This window comes from Pezoporus wallicus, unplaced genomic scaffold (assembly GCF_028554395.1).
Source record: "Pezoporus wallicus isolate ANWC-B61680 ecotype Strahan unplaced genomic scaffold, APGP_CSIRO_Pwel_v1 scaffold_14666, whole genome shotgun sequence".
Lineage (NCBI taxonomy): Eukaryota > Metazoa > Chordata > Aves > Psittaciformes > Psittacidae > Pezoporus > Pezoporus wallicus.
This window is the reverse complement of record NW_026637956.1, coordinates 283,882-303,755: the sequence shown is the minus strand read 5'-3', so window position 1 is coordinate 303,755 and position 19,874 is coordinate 283,882. Positions and strand designations below refer to the sequence as shown.

At 41.5% G+C, this 19,874-nt stretch overlaps 1 protein-coding gene across 3 annotated transcripts in view; it reads left to right on the top strand.

Moving 5' to 3' along the window:
• The window catches only part of LOC130598745 (ubiquitin carboxyl-terminal hydrolase 22-A), a 100,556-nt gene that overhangs the window by 26,970 nt on the left and 53,712 nt on the right, over positions 1–19,874 (top strand). For all 3 annotated transcript variants that reach the window (XM_057408490.1, XM_057408489.1, XM_057408491.1), the window contains exons 2-3: positions 11,082–11,214; positions 19,570–19,683. In XM_057408490.1, coding sequence (XP_057264473.1) covers positions 11,082–11,214; positions 19,570–19,683 — 247 coding nt within the window. The remainder of the gene's footprint in view (positions 1–11,081; positions 11,215–19,569; positions 19,684–19,874) is intronic.

Sequence of the window (19,874 nt, the reverse complement as noted above, 5' to 3'; positions counted from 1 at the left end):
AGGGGCTTGGAGCAAGCTGCTCTAGTGGAAGGTGTCCCTGCCCGTGGCAGGGGTTGGAACTGGGTGAGCTTAAGATCCTTTCCAACCTAAACCATTCCATGATTCTATTTCTAGTTTGTCCATTGTAGTTCTGTTTTACACTTTGTGCTAGTGAAAACAGTTTGAGACCCTGTGGATGTTCTCTTATTTTCTACAGAAGACTTGCAGTGTGATTTTAGAGGATGCACTTGCTCTGTGATGAAGACTGCTCAGCATGTGTGGTTAGTGGTCTTTTTTGTGTCAGCACGTTTTCTGGCATGTTTCTAAGGGGGGAATATGCCTCTTGGGAGTTATTTGTGGTGCTTTGGGCAGATCAGTCTATGGAAGGAGAATCAGCCAATGTTCCTTATAGCTCTTGTAAAACCAAAAGGGAAATTTCAGTTTATTGTTTTGTAATAGCTTTTCTTGTAGGCACTGTAGAGGGGACTAGAACTTGTCTTCATCTCCTATTAGACAAAAAGGATGTTTTATTCTCATGGCAAGAAGAGGTTTTGGCTTGTATGCCTACTTTGTTTGCTATATTACCATCATTGAAACCCACAATTGTCAGAAAAGCTGTAAGCAGTGGGGTTAATCTCTGTATTGCCAGTTGGCTGACTTTGCTGCAGCAAACATAAAATGTCATGTATAGTAACTCTTGAAGTCTTGGGCAGAATGGTGCATAACTCATAGGAAGCTTTTAAAAGCCAGAAGTATTTTCTACAAGACTAATATTTCTTGGTGAGGCTCCACAATGGATGTACCCTACTTAACTGTGGCATTGTTTATGGGGCTGTTTATAATAAAGCAAAATAGTTGCTAATAGAAGCTGTTTGTCACTCTATTGCTGCTCATTTTCTACTAGTCCCCTTTTTCTGCTGAGAGTATTTGTCTCATACATAAGTCATGTTCAGCCTGGAGAAGAGAAGCTGTGTGGAGACCTCATAGCAGCCTTTGAGTATCTGAAGGGGGGCCTACAAGGATGCCAGAGAGGAACTCTTCAGGGATTGTAGTGGTAGGACAGGGAGTGATGGGTTCAGACTTAAACAGGGGAAGTTCAGGTGTTAGATGTAAGGAAGAAGTTCTTTACTGTGAGGGTGGTGAGGCACTGGCACAGGTTCTCCAAGGAAGTGGTGAATGTTCCATCCCTGGAACTAGATGATCTTAAGGTCCTTTCCAACCCTAACTGTTCTGTGATTCTATGTTACAATCTGTGCTGTAGCACCATCCCATCCGTCATTCCTACCAGCAGAATTGCTTTGACTTTCTGGTGGACTAAGTTAACGTATTTTTATGGCCATCTTAGAGTAGTTAAAGAAGAGATAGCTGCAATAGCTGGGCTTGTCTCCGTGAGGCTCTAGGGTTCTTTAGGGCTTGATCCTATGCATCCTTAAGTTCCTTTTATTTCTGAAAGGATGATATCCAGAGTATTTCCATGGCAAGCTTCCCAAGAGCTGTTTTCACATGAAGGATCTGATCTCTTAGTTCTGTGCAGGGCTACACACAATCTCTGCAGCACGGGCAGGGTTTAGTAAGAGTCTGCCCAGCATCAGGCAGGTTTGTCTGTTTAACTTGCTGTTTGAATTGCTTCCCAAGTCACGTGCTGCCAGATTAGATCAATACATTACCTAATAGGACAGTTAAAAACACTTCCACAATTTGCTGACAACGGGGGAATGGTGAAGTAAAGAAATAGATTTTGTAGGAGATCTCGGAATACACGACTGCGGTATTGGCAAGCCCCTTGTTCTCCTGTGAAATTCCTTACTGCAGTGGTGCATTGCAGGAAATAGATAAAAATCAACACACACAACACAGCCATGCATCGTATTCAGGGAGAGAGACATGCATTTGAACTTGAAGCAGCTGATGGGCTTTCACAAGGCAAAGACCCTTTCCGCTTGTAAAGGGATCATGCTGTAGAAGGACATGCAATTCAATTGGAACAGGCTTCATTATAGCAATGGTTTAAAAACACAATAGACTCTTAAATGCATTTTTTTATAGAGTACTTGAGAAATCAGTTAGGTTCGTAAATGCTGGGGGTGGGGGCTGAGCACCTACCAAAGGAGAAGCAAATAAACAATTTCAGCATAGTCATTTGAATACTGAAGAATGGCTTTGTTCTTGTTGAAATACAGCTTCTTACTACTATGACTGTACATGGGGAAACCAAAATTGCATCTTTAGAGCATCTTTCTATTTTCTCCTCTAGCTTGTGCTGTCTTTTGAAATAGTGCAACTTTTTTTCTTCCGAGTTTCGTTTCAGCCTGTACCTGCTGTGGAATTTTGTGTGAAACAAATTGGAAAATGTTGGGTTTTTTTTAAAGGAAAAAATAATCTGATTTTGTGTCTAGCTCTTTCTATATATCGTATATTTGTATATTAAATTTCTATGTATATAAAGAATCATAGCATAGTTAGGGTTGGAAAGGACCATCCAGTTCCAACCGCCTGCCATGGGCAGGGATGCCTCACACTAGACCATGTCATCCAGGACTCCGTCCAGCCTGGCTTTGAGCACTGCCAAGGGTGGAGCATTCAGCACTTCCTTGGGCAACCCATTCCAGTGCTTCACCACCGAGGCATTGTAAGGGTGTGTGTGTATTCATAAGTATGTGTGTGTGTATATATATATATATATATATATATATATATATATATATATATATGAATATATATACTTATATATAGTATGCATTTTATTATATATGTAAAACTCAGAGTAAGGAGAGCAGGAAACGGTCTGTATTAGAGGTTAAATGATAACTAGTCAGATCTCTAATGAAATTAACAGTTGTATTTGGGGGTGAACCAAAGTTCCCTGGTTTTACATTGACTTGCACTGTGCTCTCTTGAGAAGAGCCCTTGGCCCAAAGCTGTGGTTTTGGAGCTTGGGTAGACTTTGGCTACAGCATCATTCTCATTTAAGAACACATGTTCATGTCAGAGTTGATTGAGAAGAATGTGTTGTCTCTCTTGTGAGTATTGTCCATAGGTTTAATCCCTTAACTTCATCGTGTTGGAGCTTCAGCAGCGATTCCCTTCTGGGCAGACACGCTCCAAGTTGAATGGAGCCCAGGCTGGCATTAGAAGCAGCTCTCCAGCTGCGGATGTCACTTGTTTTAGAGCAGGCAGATGTGATCACTGCTCAAACCACTCCTGTTACCCCAGGTTTGTGTCGCTGCTCCTAGTTTGGTGATGGTTCTACCTGCAGTTGAGCCAGTGGAACAAAGAATGCGAGTGCTCCTCCTGAGCATGAAGTCACCTGTCTTAGTTCAGAAACATACCTCTAAGTGCAAATGTATGAGCTGAAGCAGAACAGTGTAAACCAGTCCCTTCCAGTAGGAAGGGGGAAAAAAAGATGAGTTTAGAGATGTTCTTCATCTTTCCATTTAATGCAGAGCTTCCCTGGAGCTCTGATCATATTGAATGAAAGACCACATCAAAACCAAGTAATTATTCTTGTTCTGAGTCCTTGGGGGAAAGACTTACTTGAGGTAGCTTACTTAAAAATGGGAAGGGTTGCTTTAGTTTAGGGTGATCCTGGTGTAGAACAGCATGTGGTGTGAGCAACTACTAGGTCAAGTTTAGTGAAGAGGACTAAAGTATCTGCCCTCAAGAGATCTGGTCCTTTCTGGAGGTGGGGCTCTAGGAAGGCTTTTCTGGCTCCTATAGGTCAATCTTTGTGTGTGTTAAAATTCAGTATATGTGGATGAGGAAAGAAGATTGGCTTTTCTGAGGTAAATTTCAGTGGCTTCTATTATTCTCACCCCTTTGCTGGTCTCAGAGCAGCTGTAGCATGTTTGGACACAGTGGAAAATGGCCTTTAACACTGTTGTCTAAATTAATGCCCCCAGTTCAGAAGGGCATGTGGAGCCATAAAACCCTACTATATTACCTGGAGAGAAGCATTTATAAAGGCTTTTTATATGGAACCTCTGTGCTCTCCATTTCTTTTTCTAATGGACTCAGAGGTGTTTCAAACATGCTTCCTTCAGTTCAGATCAGTGACTCCTTATTTTATACTGCACCTTTTTCCAGCTGCTGCTCAGTGAAAAGTTATCCATGTTTTCCTTAAGGATAGGGAATGAATTTAATTAATTATTTTAGCCACAGCTAATTTAAGGCTGGGACAGTACTGCCATGCTCAGAAGTTATTAGTGTAACTACTCATTGTGCTCTAGCACTGCTTAATACTCTCCATTCTCCTATCTTGTGCACTTTGGAGAAGGGAAGTGAATGCTCCTACTATGGATTCCTAAGTCAGTGGAAGCTGGGATATTACCTGCTTAGTGAAAGCCTTTGGGATAACTTAATCGAGATGTTTCATCCTTCAGAATGGGTAGTGTTATTTCAGAAGATGTTTGTGGTCCGTCCTGAATGTTGCTGCTTCCAGCTCATGTGTGTGGAAGATGCTTTTCCCGATGCCGCCTTCTCTCATGTGCTATGAAATAGGTCCTGTGCCCCATGAATTTGAAGGGTTTACCTGCATGTTCTTCTTGTACCTTATCTTTGGATCGGTGTTCTTTCTGCCTTGTCTTTAGGTCCATGTTCTCCTTTTCTTACTGACAATGCTCTTTTGTGTAGAGCATTTTTCTGGTGTTCAGCTACCTCTTGAAAACACGGACCTGTCTCGTCTTCCCACCGTTTGAGCAGAGAATAAAACCAACTGCTTACCATGTCCAAAGGCATGAGACCAGATGGTGTCAGGCTTCCACAGTCATTTTTTATGGTTAATTTTACACCTGAGAAGACCTGTTCAGGAACTGGAAACAACATAAGTGATCTCCTTATTTCCTTTTCCTCTTTCCTCCCAACTCAGTTCTACCATTATTGTTTCTCTGCATGTGGATTCTGGTCTAGTCAACTGTGCTTTGGTTCCTAAATGGGTTGGCCATGGTGCTGCTGTGACAAACCATCACTCCTGCAGAAGGTAGCTCAGGCTGCTTTACGAGTTAGGATAAGCTCCCATAGACTTTGTCAGCCTTTGGCATCAGAACACTTGGCAGAGGTTTGTCATTGCCAGCTGAGGCAATGGAGATAATTTGTTGAAACCAGAAAACACAACTGAGAAAGGAATAGGATTAATGAGCTTTTGAAACTTTTAGACCAAAAAGTATTAATTAAGCAGCAGATCATTCAAAATACTCTGATATTGGCATCAAAACCTGTAAGTCTGCTTCTCTTGTGTGGTTCCTAATGTGTCCTCCATGAAGGTAGGAGGGGGAAAAAGAACCCTGAAAAAATAAAGGGAGCAAGGGGAGAATCACCTTCAGACTTGGAACTCAGAAGACATTTAATCATTCTTTCTCTGGTTCTGAGTTTCTCCCAGGTGAACTTAATGTGCATGTTACTTTGCCTTATCAAAAGACAGGTAGTTTGTGCCTTTATTGGGGTTCAGCATTGTGAGTAAGGTGTAACGGAATAGCTTGACCAGTTTGGAAGGGAAAGAAGTTGCCTCAAGTTGCTTTTAGCATCTTCTGTAACATGTTCAGTGCTTCCATTGTTCCCTCTTTCACAGTGTTTCTTCTCTTATAGGCAGAAGTAGGATTCATGGGGTTAATCTAATCTACGGAATGACAGGAGGCTGCTCAGATGTTCAGAATGGTATATTTTTATTTACACTCAGCTTGAGAACTGTGATGTTATTTAACAGCTTAGGCTACTTCAGCTTTAATTATAAATGGTGATACCATTGTATTCAAACCTGTGCTTAGATAGTTGGAGCCAAACATTCTGCTAACAGATGAGGAAAGCTGTGTGGTCATCTTCTTTGCTGCACCTGATGGCAATATGGGAGCCAGCAAATACAGTGGTGCAGAGCAAGGACCTTAGATTTAATGTTTGCTGTTGGACAGAGCTGAAAACTGGCTTTTTCTGCTGCTGGTTAAAACATTTATCACAGAATCACTGAATGGTTGGAGGGGACCTTAAAGCTCATCCAGTTCCAACCCTCTGCCACGGGCAGGGACACCTTCCACTAGAGCAGCTTGCTCCAAGCCCCTGTGTCCAACCTGGCCTTGAACACTGCCGGGGATGGGGCAGCCACAGCTTCTCTGGGCACCCTGTGCCAGCGCCTCAGCACCCTCACAGGGAAGAACTTCTGCCTAAGAGCTCATCTCAATCTCCCCTCTGGTAGGTTAAAGCCATTTCCCTTGTCCCATCCCTACATGCACCAGGAAAAGTCCATCCCCAGATTTCATGTAAGCCTGTTGAGGTATTTATTAGACTGTAGATATTTATTTAGAATAACCCAGTTTAAGAAGTTACCTGTACTTGGCTTTTTTCTTCTCAAGGTGACTTTCTGAACACTTCTCAAACCACTAAATCGTGTAACTAGTACGGTTTTCCTCGTCTTTAATAAAACCTTTACTAATAGTGGAGCTGGAGCCACAACTTACGCTATGGATCACATTCTTTTTAACAAATAACTGACACTTGTAATGAGACGAGCTCATAATTAAAACTTGGTTGCAGGAAGTAAGTGGAAAATACTAAAGTTGATCTTTTCACTTTCTTTAAAGCTGATGTGTCAGAAATGTGCACTGACTCAGAGCACCTCTGAATCATCCTATCAGCGTGTGGAGGAGTGATGTATATGCCATACCACTGGGAACTGTGGAATCAATTCCCATTGCTTGCTTCTTGATACCTAAGAACAGGGCTCTGAAGTTTCAACTATTTAAATATATGCAGTATCCCAACTACTCTGCTAATGGATGGTGGGTCTGTGGCACCAATGAATCTTGAAGTTAATGGAGACTAAGAAGGGATAGAAATGTCATAAGGCAGATTTGACCTGAATTTGTTACTCTTGTTGTGCAGAGTACTTGAGAGTAATAAATCTTGTCAGCGCTGGTTTAATATTGGCTTCCTCCTCCCACAAGGCAGAAGAAATGCTGCTATTGGAATAGCCATAGGGTCTCCATCTTCAGCAAGGAAAGAAACAGTGGTCAGTTATATGACCTTTTGTGATTATCTGTCCTATTTTCCTTTGAACAATAGGTGAAGGGAAGCATGCTGTTTGTCACTCTCTGTGAGCTGCTGTGTCTGTGTTACACTTGGACAAGAGTTGTTTGCAGCATGGATGGATAAGAATAAAAACAAGTCTGTGCCCAGGCTGTGGTGTGGACATCCAAAGGGAATAGCAGAGGCAAAAATGGACAGAGAGGACTGACTGTACCTCAGATGTGCTTATTAAGACCATTTAGGGAACTCTAAATATGTGAGGAAATGTTTAAATTTCCCTTATGTGTCTTGATCTGTGGCTCAGTGAGGACATTTGCATGTCTTGTCTTATCTGACTTTTTTCTTTGGGGTTTTGTTTGTTTGTTTTCCCCTATTCTGCTCTTAAACTAGGGAATGCTGCAAACTTAAACTGGTCTCTTCACATGTCTGTAAGGGATTAATTGTTCAAGAAAGCAGAGGTCTATTTCAGGAGCTGTCACACGTTCCTGAGGCTCCAGGCAAGTGGACCCTCATTTGTTGTTTTTTCCTACTTGCCTCTTTCACCAGCGTGTGGAAGCATCACCAGGAAAAGGGGGTGGAACTTAAAGGATGCATTTATTTATCTTGTAATACTTAGTGCAAGTCAAGTCTGGCCTTGAACACTGCCAGGGATGGGGCAGCCACAGCTTCTCTGGGCACCCTGTGCCAGCGCCTCAGCACCCTCACAGGGAACAGCTTCTGCCTAAGAGCTCATCTCGGTCTCCTCTCTGGGAGGTTAAAGCCATTCCCCTTGGCCTGTCCCTACAGGCCCTTGTCAAAAGTCCCTTTCCAGGCTTCTCGTAGGCCCTATTTAGGTGTTGGCTGGGCATCTCACTCCTGCAGCACAGAGATGTTAGTTACTGTTCGTACTGTGCAACACCATTCTTTCCAGTTTTCTATCATTGATAAAAATCGTTATAGTATTCCATAAAGAAGACACTTGAAGCCTCTACTGGATCCTCTGTGCAGTTTGTTAGAGCATCAGAGCAAAAGTAAGGGGGAGAGGCTGGCTGGGGATAAAAGGAACTGAGTGTGGGGAGAGAGAATAAGGGTAAAGATGGAGAGTGGTGTACTTGAGGGAGAGAAGAATAAAGGAGAAGAGCAAGCAAGGAGTAGGATAATAATGGGAGAGGATATGGAGGAAGGAGAAGAGTCCACACTTACACCTTAGGATAAGGAAGGGGTGTTCTTTTGTCTAGGAGGGATGTACGAGAGAAAAGAACTGACGGGTTGATTCTGCAGCCAAAATGCTGTTGGCTTTCCTAAAGCATCTAGACCATAAGCAAGACCTAACTTGCTTTTTGCAAAACTTGAGTTGTGTTTTAAAGCCTTTCTGCATCAGACTGATTTTTTGATTACTCATTTGCAGGTTTCTGTTTCATCTTGGACTGTAGCCTCAAGAGATGGGAGCAGGGGTGGGAGTATTATGAAACAAAGTGATTTGATTATTGGGGGGGGTAGGAGGGTGGCAGCTTTGTTTTAACTTAGCAAATTGTTTAAAAGCACAGGCAGATGAAAAGGAGACAGCTAATCCAGTTAAGAACAGCCACTATGGGTTTGGATATTGATTTCTTCCCTCACTCTGTTGTCTTTTAACCTTGTTTTCTTACAGTTTTAGAGAAACTATCTTGAGCTCTACTCAGCAAATAGAGGATATGAACAAAATCGCTTCCTTTAAAGAAGCAATTGAACTCCTCTTTTAACTTGCCACTGAGTTTTCTTTCTCCATTCCTCAATTTCTCTTAATCTTCATTGAAATAGAAACTCTTTTAGGTATGACTTTTCTGCCTTTTAGCCTAAAATGATTGGTCTGTGTTTTTTTTTCTACATACTTGTTATCTGTTTACAATACATCTAATGCTAAAAGGTGTATTTTTAGCTGGCTCAGTAAAATAGCTTGCTTGCTCGCTCGAGGAGTTGTCATAGCAGCAATCTTAACAGATAGGCTGATCCTATTTAGCTTTTGCAGCCAAAGAGCGACCGTTAGGCACCAGTTTGACAGTTCTGCAGTGTTTTTTCTAAAGATGGAAATTGTGCTGGTGGTGGGGAATGTTTTTTTTTGGTCCTACTTTAAAATATTGCCTTCTGTAGGTGTGTGGAGTTTGATTCAACCCGTCTATTTTCATCTAGCAGAACTTGGGGAGAACTTTGAACGCGCACACACGCAGCATGTGAGATCCAGGATTTGAGGCTTAATTTGTAGAAGCTTGGAAATAAATGACACAGTGCAGCATATTGCAAAGCTGCTTTGATTCCTTTAACAGCCATAAGTGTTCTGAAAGAAAAAATGCCAGACTAGGGAACAGGCTCATGCATCGTTTATTCAGCTCTGGTTTTAAGTTGTGATAGATGGGGTAAATACAAGAACTTTAGGGGTTAGTTTTGAGGAGCTGCACTGCCTGGATTAGGTGATAGCTTAGTGTTTTACTAATTCCAGTTCTTATCATAATAGGAAGGAAAAAGGTGCTTCTGTATTGACAAGCAGAGGAATGGTGTTTTCAGGTGAGTCTGTAAGATGACTCTGTAAGGGATCTCTGTAGCTCTGAGCTGCTAACAAGTTCGGTTACTCTTATTTTACTGTGAGGAACTTCTACTGTCTGTATCTTCCAGTCAGATGGTATTGGGCCCAAATTGTTGTTGTGGGGCAGGAGATTTATCCGTCAAACTCTCAAGTCTTTTACTAGGCTAATACTTCTAAAGACTCATTAAAATACCTAAGTTTAATGCTAACAGAAGGGTTTGGGTGTTGTTGGCTTAGAGTGCTTCAATTGTGATTGAGAGTCAAAAAGTCAAAAAGTCTGTTTAGCCTTCTAATTGCTTCTTTCCTTCTCCTGTTATACTTGTTAAAATATATTGTTACATAGGAATGCAAACCATCATGTCAGGCTTATACACTCATCTCCAGTGAGTCCTGGTAACTTTCATCACATACCTCCCCGTTTGGGGTTGCCCTGGGAAATACTCAGCGCGTTGCTTTCCATGCTTGGTTCAAAGCCAAGCTGAAAGTGGCACAAGTGACGTCCGTAATTCTGGTGTGGATTTGGTGTTGCAACCACTGTTTATGGACTGGTATGGAGATATCTAATAAATGAATCTGGCAGAATCTCCCTGCAGAGAAATGAAATGCTGAATACCAACAGCCATTTCAATGTTCAAGTTATATTACAGCTTTTGAGTGTCTTAAGGAGCTTGATGCAGAGTTCTTACTGTGGTCCCATCACCCAAAACTCCTGCCTCTTCACCTTTTTACTTCCTTGCCAGGCATCTGCTTTTCCTGAGCACTAATGTTCATCCAAGTCTACTCATCCCCTCAAGCCTGTTAACCTGACCAAGGATTAGTTTTAGTCTATCTTCAGCTTCCAGGTTAGCAAGTTGAACCAGCTCAGCAAAGGGCTTGTTGAGCAGCAAAGCCCATTGCTTCAAGGTAGAGACTGTAAGTAGGGGGTAAGCAGATTTGGATGGAGAACTGAACAAGACCAAAAGCATCGAGACCTTGCTCCCCTGGTAATTGTCATCTGTACTGCTGTAATGTTAAGCTACACAACCATAATGCCCAGAGCTTTGCACTGCCATGGCTGTTTGTGTGGCTGGATGGAGGAACTAATACGGGTTAATCTTGGAGGGGGTAAGTGGCAGGTTCATTTCACGCACATCTTTCTCCTGGCTTGCGCGTGGCTGTGCAGGTCATTCTGCTAGAGCGTGGTTGGCAGGGAACAGAAAAGGTGGAGTGAGGGAATGGTAGGACTGTGTGTTTTTAGCAGTGCCTGCTTATCCTGCTTGAAGTGTTCCGTTAAGCTACAGGCTGAGAGTTGTAAATAGGTTGACTGTTGTCTGCTCTTAGATGAGACCTGTTCCCTCTCAAGACTTGGAGATAAATGTACTGGACAAATGAAAGAGCTTTCTCTATTAATACATCCAATTGGTGGGTTTGTCACATGGGGCAGGACCTGGTTCCCTGCTGGTTTGCAGCATTCGAAAGGGAAGGCAAGCAGCTAGATGTATGTCCCTCTGTTCAGACGGACCTGGAGATCTGTTTCTGTCACTCATACTCTGTCTCGGTTTTGTTATTTCAGGCAAAGTCGTGCATTTGTCATATGTGTGGTGCCCACCTGAACAGACTCCACTCTTGCCTCTACTGTGTCTTCTTTGGCTGTTTTACAAAGAAACATATTCACGAGCACGCAAAGACAAAGCGACACAATTTAGGTAAGCTGTCATCCTGGTGCTTTTAACTCGCTCTGTTATCCCTGTCACTGCCAGGCCAGTAAGGTAATATGGCAGGGGGTTGGAATTGGGTTGGTCTTAAGGTCCTTTCCAACCCAAACCGTTCTGAGTCTGTATTTTCTTGTAGACAGATTAATTTTGTTTGTATTTTGCATTAGTTTGGTGCTATTGTTTTCAACTTGGTGCTTAAGCTTTCACTTCATCGAAGACAAGTTTTGGTTCACAGCATAAATGTGAGTTTATTACTGTTTAGTATGTATGAATTAATGTCATATATAGTGCAAAAGAATAAACTTGGGGTTATTTTTCCCCTAAGGGTGAAAACTGGTGGGTTTAGTGCCTTGAACTAAAGTGTTTATTTCAGAGAACTTTTATTTCAGGAGGTCGTGTTCCATTTCTTGTTCTTGCTGAGGTAAAAACCACCATTCCTCTCGCAAAGAAGACTAATCAAGTAACAATCAAATTTGTGCCTTTTTTTGTGGATGGGTTTGTTTTATGCTTTATCTTGTTTTTCTTGGGGGGGGGGGGAAGAGTAGGGAAAGAGGGTTGTGACGGGTTTATTTCTGTCTTCTTGTTTCCACTGGGGTTAATAACTGAAGTAATAAAGGAACAGTTTAATTCAAAAACTTACTCAGAAGCTCTCTGGATGTAGTCCTGGGCAACCTGCTCTAAGTGCTTGAGCAGGAGGCTTGGACAAGGTGAACTCCAGATCCCTCTGCCAACCTCAGCCGTTCTTTGAACAATAACAAACCCCAAACCAGCCCTGTGTGACCATGTTTGATTGGCTTTTACAGGATGTAATCTCAAGGAGGTTTTGAAACCAGTTCATTAAGTGAAGTTACTTAGGAACCTTTTCCAATGCAGAAGTACAAATTATTCTAGGTAAAATCTGTCAAAGGATTTCCAGTAAAGTGTGTATAAAGGTGTATTAAACCCACTTTTATTCCACTCTAAGCTTATGGCCAGGTTTAAGATGTAAAAATCGACACCACAGACAGTATTTGCCTGTTTCTCTGTGGATACTATATAAACACTGTAATATTTTTACCACTAAATGTGCCATATTGATGGAGAACCTTTTAAAAGAGCTTTACGATTGCACATGTTGTGACTTGCTGTTTATGTATTTAGGAAGCCTCAATTCTTGAAGTTATTTTTTGTGCAAGGTGTCTGTAGTGAAATATCTTCTGTTTCCTTAAAGGAAAAAACCCACCCTGAATGGAGGAGGGAGGTTCTTTGAAGATGCTCTCTTGTTTCAAGACTGTTGTAGTTATTGCCATGGTACTAGACAATTAAGGACATGTCAGATAAGGTACTTCCCAAAAGGAGTAGCCTTTAGATAAAAAGGGCAGAAGTTAATTATACCCGTTGAAGCACAGAATAAAGTCTGGTATATCATCCCCAAAAGGATTCGTTTGCAGCTAAATATAGTGTACTCTGCAGAAATCCACGTAATATGAAGATTGTACAACTGCCTGCTTGACTTCTAGTTTTGGAGATTCCTTTCCTCTATATTTTTAATGTATGTTTTGGTGTTTAATTTCCAGCTGAATGCGAAATGAGCTGTAAAAATATCTTGGTGGCTTTGCCTAGTGCTTTGGGTTGCTTTTACTGCTGCAGTTTTCATTGGAAGGGGGAAATAACATCTGATAGGCAAAACCAAGTGAAGTGCTTTGAGATTTCAAAACGGACAGGGATTATTTTAAAACACTTGGTGACTTTTTGCTGAGCCAACATCGGTCTCCATGGAGACCAGCAGGAACTGCACACTTAATCACAGCTTGGAGAAATATCATTGATTTCAGCTCTAACAGCTGTCTGAGCACTGGAAGTGATGGTTTTGCAGCTAACTGACTCTGTGTTTCAAGAGGCTTCAGGATCAGAGCCCAGTGTGGTTTTAAAAGACATCTCTTGTTCCCTCTGCTCCCCTGAGCAATAGACGCACTCTGAGCTTATAGAAATACCTGTGCTCTCGCATCTGCTTGCCTATTCAGTGTCTATTAATAATGCTGTACTCTTAGTGTATTCTTTGATGTGGGTGACAGGTAGGTGAAGATCCAGCTATATGAGCTGCTGTTTTTAATCTCTGCATTGCACAGTCTCTGTTAGTCGATCACTGTGAGAGGCTGATATTTCCACTGGCTTGGGAATCCTTAATGCAATGAAATATCTTTTATACAGGTGTGATATCCTTTAGAAAAAGGTAATAAGACTGACCTTTCCAGGACTTTGAAGACTTGGGACTGTTCAAACTAGCCTTTTCCTGTTCTCTTTCAGTACTGTTATCTTTCGTGTGTAGGCATCCCGTATCCCCACTAAATACATGAAAATGGTATCAGTTGAAAATACTCATGGGTATATTCTAGGATTGCTCAGAGAAGATCTGTGTCAAAATACTTTCTAATACTTGAAGAGAAGGAGTTACGTCTGTATGAAACTCATGACAGGCACAAGGTTCAGAGATGCTGCTTAGACTGAGGAGGGCTAGGTAGTCCTGTGATGAGAACTAAATAACCTCATTGACTGAAAGGATAAAAATGAGATGAAATTTGATAATAGAAAGTACAAACTCTTTGTACTTGAAGATAATAGTATCCTCGTGATGGCAACCAGAGGATCATTTCATTGGAAGCAGAGGAGAAGGAGGAAAGCATTTAGGATATACACATCAGCCATTCCTCATAGCCTTTAAAAATACCTGCTGTTCTAGGATGTGGTGTGCAAAGCATTGCAGGCAAATTCTCGTGTGTTCCGTGATGTGCATTCCTATAGCTTAGCTCAAACTTGGAGCCAGACTGGGCTAGTTAGAAGGCAGCATGTATTTGTTCATTGCCATTGTCTGCTGCTAGAGCTGCTCTGGTAAGTGCAGATAGTTGTGAGCTCCTCTTGGTGTCAGGAATGACTCCTGGAGAGTTCTCTGTATGTCTGGAATATTCTTAGCTCTCAGCAAGCCAGCCTCCTGTGCATTCACTTGCTCATTCTTGCCTCAGACTCAACTAGTAACTTCTGTGCAGTTCTGCATCTTGCTACTGCTCTTGTTGAAAACAGTGTTTTGAGGTAAGTCTCCATTGTTGATCAGAGGAGAATGTGCAGATGAGTATAAGCAGTTTGCATTCTATCATATGGAGCAGTACAAAACTTGGTGTCTGTGATTTGGGGATCCTGCCCCCAAATTTCTGTGGAAAAAGACCCAAACCAGAAAACAAACAAAACAAACTGAAACGAAAACCCAGCAGGATTAAACAGGGAGTATTTAACAACTTTTCTTCTTTAAACCTGAATAATAGTTTGTAATATCAAGAGAAGGTGCTTTAGGCAGGAGGATTTCACTCTTTTCAGTTTTCAAAGGTTTACTGCATCAGGGAAGCTCTTGAAGGTTGTGGGGTCAGAGAAAGGCAGGGACAATACTTAACAAAAGGCAAAACATAATAGGAAGTAAAGGGTAACCTGAGTGTAGGCATGCTCTGGAGTATACAGAGTGTGTGCACACATAGTAAGTAGTGTGTGTGTATATGATACCTGTACCTCTGAATGAGGTCAAAGAGCTGGAGCTAATATTCTGCCCATAATAAACTAACATAAAATGTTTGGCCAAACCGTGGTTCCTCTAAATTCCAGGTCTGGATGGGGTCAATGGGTATCTTGGAGACTTTAAAGCACAACCCACAAAAACGCTTCTTATCTGTTGGCTGCTGGTTTAAAAATAGAAGAAGTACATAGAGTAGAACAGTTTTATCTCAAGTATTAGGAGAAGAAAATACCCTTTCTCTTAGGTACTGCTGAGCTGTGGCCATTGATTTAATATGTGTTAGAAGGGTGGATATTTGATGCTTCATTTTTGGCAACAGAAGGACGTTTGGCTTGTGTTTGGGTTTGTTTTGGTTTTCATTTTTTCCTCCCTCTGAAATGAAGTACGTGCAACTGCATGTACTGAGTAGTTCCAAGGTAGGTTGGACACCATATATTGATTTAGTGGGATCAGCCTTTCTTTTTCTTCCTTTTTTTCTTTCTTTTCTCCCCCTTTTTTCCTGGCCCATCCCCCTTTTATTTTTCCTTTCTGAAGAATCTCTGACTAGCAGAGCTTATAAGACTGTTGTCACCTTGATAGAGACTGAGAGGATAAGGGAGAAGAACGAATACCCTTTAATGTGTCTTCTCACTAGTTCCTGGCAAAATCCAATATACATGTTGGTTGATGCATCAGATGAGTCTGGTATGTTTGGGGCTGTTCTGGTTGGTTTGGGTTTTTGGGGTGTATTTTTTGTTTCTTATTGAGATTAGTAAAGACATTCTTACTGTTATCAGTAAACCATAGTATCTTCCAAGTTTAGGAATTCTGAGCTGTGGTGCAGGTTCCAGGTGCCAGGAGGACAGAAGGAAAACAAGCGGATACTTGTATTAATACATCAGGTACAAGAGCAAGTGAAGAGCTGGAGTTTAGCAGATCACTTCTTATGAATTTAAGACTATTGTCTTAAACTGGTTTAATATTTAATGTTTAAGGTGAGAAATTAGGGAGCATGAATTAGTTCAGGATGCTTACTTAAAACACTGTCTAAAAGAATTACTGCTGTATTACAGAAGTAGAATAGAATCATAGAATGGTTTGGGTTGGAAAGGACCTTAAGATCATCTAGTTCCAACCCCTCTGCCATGGGCAGGGACACCTCACACTAAACCATCTCACCCAAGGCTTCGTCCAGCCTGGCCTTGAACACTGCCAGGGATGGAGAATGCAGGTGACTTGCATAGAATGAGTTGCCTTCAGGTTGATAACATGCCAAGATTGAGTCACAGAAACTCACAATGGAATTAACTTCCATACAGGTAAAAACTGACCTCAGTGTGAGTTGCTGTATGTTTCATTGCACTTCAGTGCACCCAGTGTTCTAAAGAAGATGGTACGAAAACATGATTCACAGATCTGTCATATTTGATGGCTGTCGTATATTATGGTGAAGCATCCCCTTTTCATCTGAGCCACGTTGGTTCTGTTCATCTGGGTTGTTCTTAACTGAAACATAGCAAGTTTCTTAACTGGATGAGATGTGCACACGCTGGATGTGGCACGTTTCCCTGCTTTCTTACATGTTTTTAAGTTCCCGTTATCTCTGGTCTCTTAACATTTTCACAAGGATGTCAGTGGTTATATTTGGCAAAGTAAAGCACTTGGGCTTAAAATAAACCACTTTCCTTGGCTCCCAGATAGAGTTTGAAGACCTTTTGCTGCCTGAATTTAAACTTTCACCCCTGAGCTGTTGTCTTTCCAAGCTTACTGTCACTTGCACCAGTAGATAACATTGCTCCTGTTATGCCCACGTGAGCTTCTGCGATGCCACCTTGTTTCTCCATCAGCTGATAGCTTTATTTTTAAATGAATATTGAGGTATCTTGACTTTCTCTCTTGTGTTGCAGCTGCTTAGAACTCTGTGTATGAAGAGGTATGAGGAGATCTGACTGGAAGATAAGGGTTGTCAGCATAGAAAGTGTAAAAGCAAACTTCCTGTGAATTTGAGGCCCATTCCTGTTAGGTTTGTGATCCCAAATCCTAATACAGATGAGATTTTGTTCTGTGTGCATTCTCATCCTTTACTGTCATAGTGGTTTGTACTGAATCCTCTGGTCAGGCTGTAGAGCTGAGTAGAGCTCGGAGAAGAGCTTCCCAGCAATTTAGTTTTCACAAGCCAAAACGTTTTAACCTGTTGATAACAATGAGGTGAAATTTGTTGCTTTACATGGACTTTGTCCTTTTGGTGTGCTGGAGTTTCTGCTAGTTGTAACGAATCGCTTACTTTGGAAGAGTTTCTGTCAGTGAGTCCGTCCCTTCTGTGGTTCCTTCATTGGGGACCCTCTGCTCAGCACCCAACAGGCCCTGTGGACTGGCTGTGCACATCGTGCTCCCCGCAGTGACTTGGTAGTGATTATTTTGCACTTTGCCCTAAAGAAAACATCCTTTTTCACCTCAACACGACCAGAATAAGAAAATTGAAGTATATTTCAAGGAGAAAACTCAATTTATACTGATCGGAAACAGTAAACTTACACGCTTTACTAGGATCCTGAAATTGAGCAGCCGTGTTTTGGCTCTCATGAGAAACTGCTGCCCTTCCTTTGTGCTGTAACCAGGCCTGTACAGCTGCCTTGTCACTGGTGTTTGAGGTAATTTGTCCAAAACCTATTGCAGTCCTTTTAATGACATTGAAAGCATTGGCATATATACAACTCTATTGTTCACTTAAGTATGCTGGAAAGAGGACATTTGCTCAAGAGTCCTTAATCAGGCTCTGGACAATTACAGCTCTTATTCCATCAGTGTTTGTGTTAGACTTTCTGGCTCTTTATATTAGAAATTCATTCTGCTCTGCACAAGTGGTTTGTGTAGGGTGGTCTCTTGTTGGTTTTGATCTTGACAGCTATACTTTATCTTTTGTGCATGTAGATTCAGAAAGCTGAGAAGAAATCCTCTGAGTGCAGGTTACACCTACCCATTCTTATACTGAAAGTATTAGTGCTCACAGAGTCTTCCACATACAACATTCTGCCAGCCCTGTTTTGTTGTTTGGAGGGGAGAGGGGCTGTTTGTGGGATCTTTTAAAAGAATATATGGGGAACAGGATTAGACTTCTGTCTTTTGAGACCATATTTCAGATTTCCAACGGTTATTCTTTGTTGAAAACTCTGAATAACTGGTAGTGCAGAAGATAATGGATTAAATAGCTATATAACTCTCATACTATGTAGCCTGTGATATTCTCCCCCCCCCCCCCCCCCCCAATGCAGTTGCATAGTGTTGTTACTGATCTTCCCTGCAGCCAAAGTTCTTATCCCCTTTTGTGATACTCTGCTGAAGGAGCAGAATTCTGAGCACAAGGGTGAAAATTGCAGTGTTTAGACATGACACCAGGTAACACTTGATAGACCTTATCCTCTTCCAGAAACTGATGGTGATCCAGATAGGCAGAACAAAAGAATGAAGCAAGATACCAGACATTATGCAAAGTTGCTTACAGTAATTGTTTTTGATTACTAATGACTTGATGTAATCATTGAAAAAGTGATTTAGAAAGAGGAGGAAGAGGAAAAACAAAGGCACACAGGACTGAAGGAGAGTGGTAGAGAGCTGAGAGAGGTTTAGAGGCTGTGAGGGATGGACAAAACATGGTTAGAAAGAAACCTTACCACAAGCACTGACCCACTAATGGGGGAGCACAAAGACTTCACCTTTGTTTGCCTGGTGAGACCAACAGCAGAATTCCAGCTGCGTGGCATGTGGTTTGGCTTGCTTACGACTTCAAAGCAATTCAGGGCTGTTGCTTGCAGGCCACCTAATGTGCTAATGGTTTCCTTTGTTTAATACAAGTTTCCACTGTGGAGAGATTATTTTAATAATGCTATTTATCTGGAAATAAAAGGAATTTGGAAATAAATGGGGCTATACTCTTGAGGGGGAATGGTGATGTGTTTCTCAGTTGGCTGCTAGATGCAGATTGTGTTTTAGTAGCTGGCTGAGAGTTTGCTAGTGCCCACTGAATTGGTTTTATTTTACTTTGTGGCTTTTTTCCATATCTGTCTGATGTGCAAATAATTACTGAAAATCAGCAATTTTCTATGAGTAGTTTCCACTTCCTTCCTTCTTCAGTGTATATTGAAGCAAAATATTTCCCAGTTAGCTGATCCATTTAATTTCTTGGCTTTCGTTTCTTTAGGGTTGTGTAAGAAAACTACTTTGAACAATGGACAAAATTCTTACATCCATTCTAAAAGAGTGTGTGAAATGAGAGTGAGCTGTGTAACCTGTGGAATAAACTACTCTGGAAAAACATTCCCCTGCACAAGCATCTTTGAGTCTTCAGCTCTGTCCTCTGTTCAAGCCTTCATTTGGGTTTTAAATAGGTGCTTTCTAATTATTTTAATGGCTTTGAATAGGAAATACTGAAGTCTTAGAGAAAGGCAATATCAAACTTACATATCAAGTCTTATAGTACTAGTTGTGCATGTGTTGTAGTCAGTCACTGTAATTATGCCTTTTGGTTACTTACGGCTTCGAGGGGTATATTGTGAGTTACAACCAACTTGAAGGCAGTGAATGATTTGTTGTCTTGCACAGTTTTCTTGCTGTACCAGAAGCAATTGAATAGCTAATACTATAACTGGAGAAGAAATCAGGATTTTAATGTCTCTTTTTTCTTTATCCTTCAGATTCTAAGGTACAGATTTTACTCTTTGTGAACTGCTGAGAAGAAAGTGCCTGACTTGGAAACCTGCTTTAAAATGTCTTCTAGTTTATAAACTCACGTCTTTTTTTCCTTCCTCCCCAACTTCCCTTCTGTTTTGCAGCCATAGACCTTTTGTATGGGGGTATATACTGCTTTATGTGTCAAGATTACATATACGACAAAGACATGGAACAAATTGCCAAAGAAGAACAACGAAAAGCTTGGAAATTACAAGGTTTGGTTTTCCTGCCTGAATTTCTTGTTTCTGGCTTTAATCATACCTATCCCTCCCATTTGTCAATGGCAAAAAACCAGTAAGGGGAAGAGAGAGCTCTTTAGCAACAGTAGTGCAGGCCATGGGAGAGAGAGAGATGTCTAGCTGTTACTTTCCAGGGGTTAGACTGTTAGTTTAATATGTGCACCACA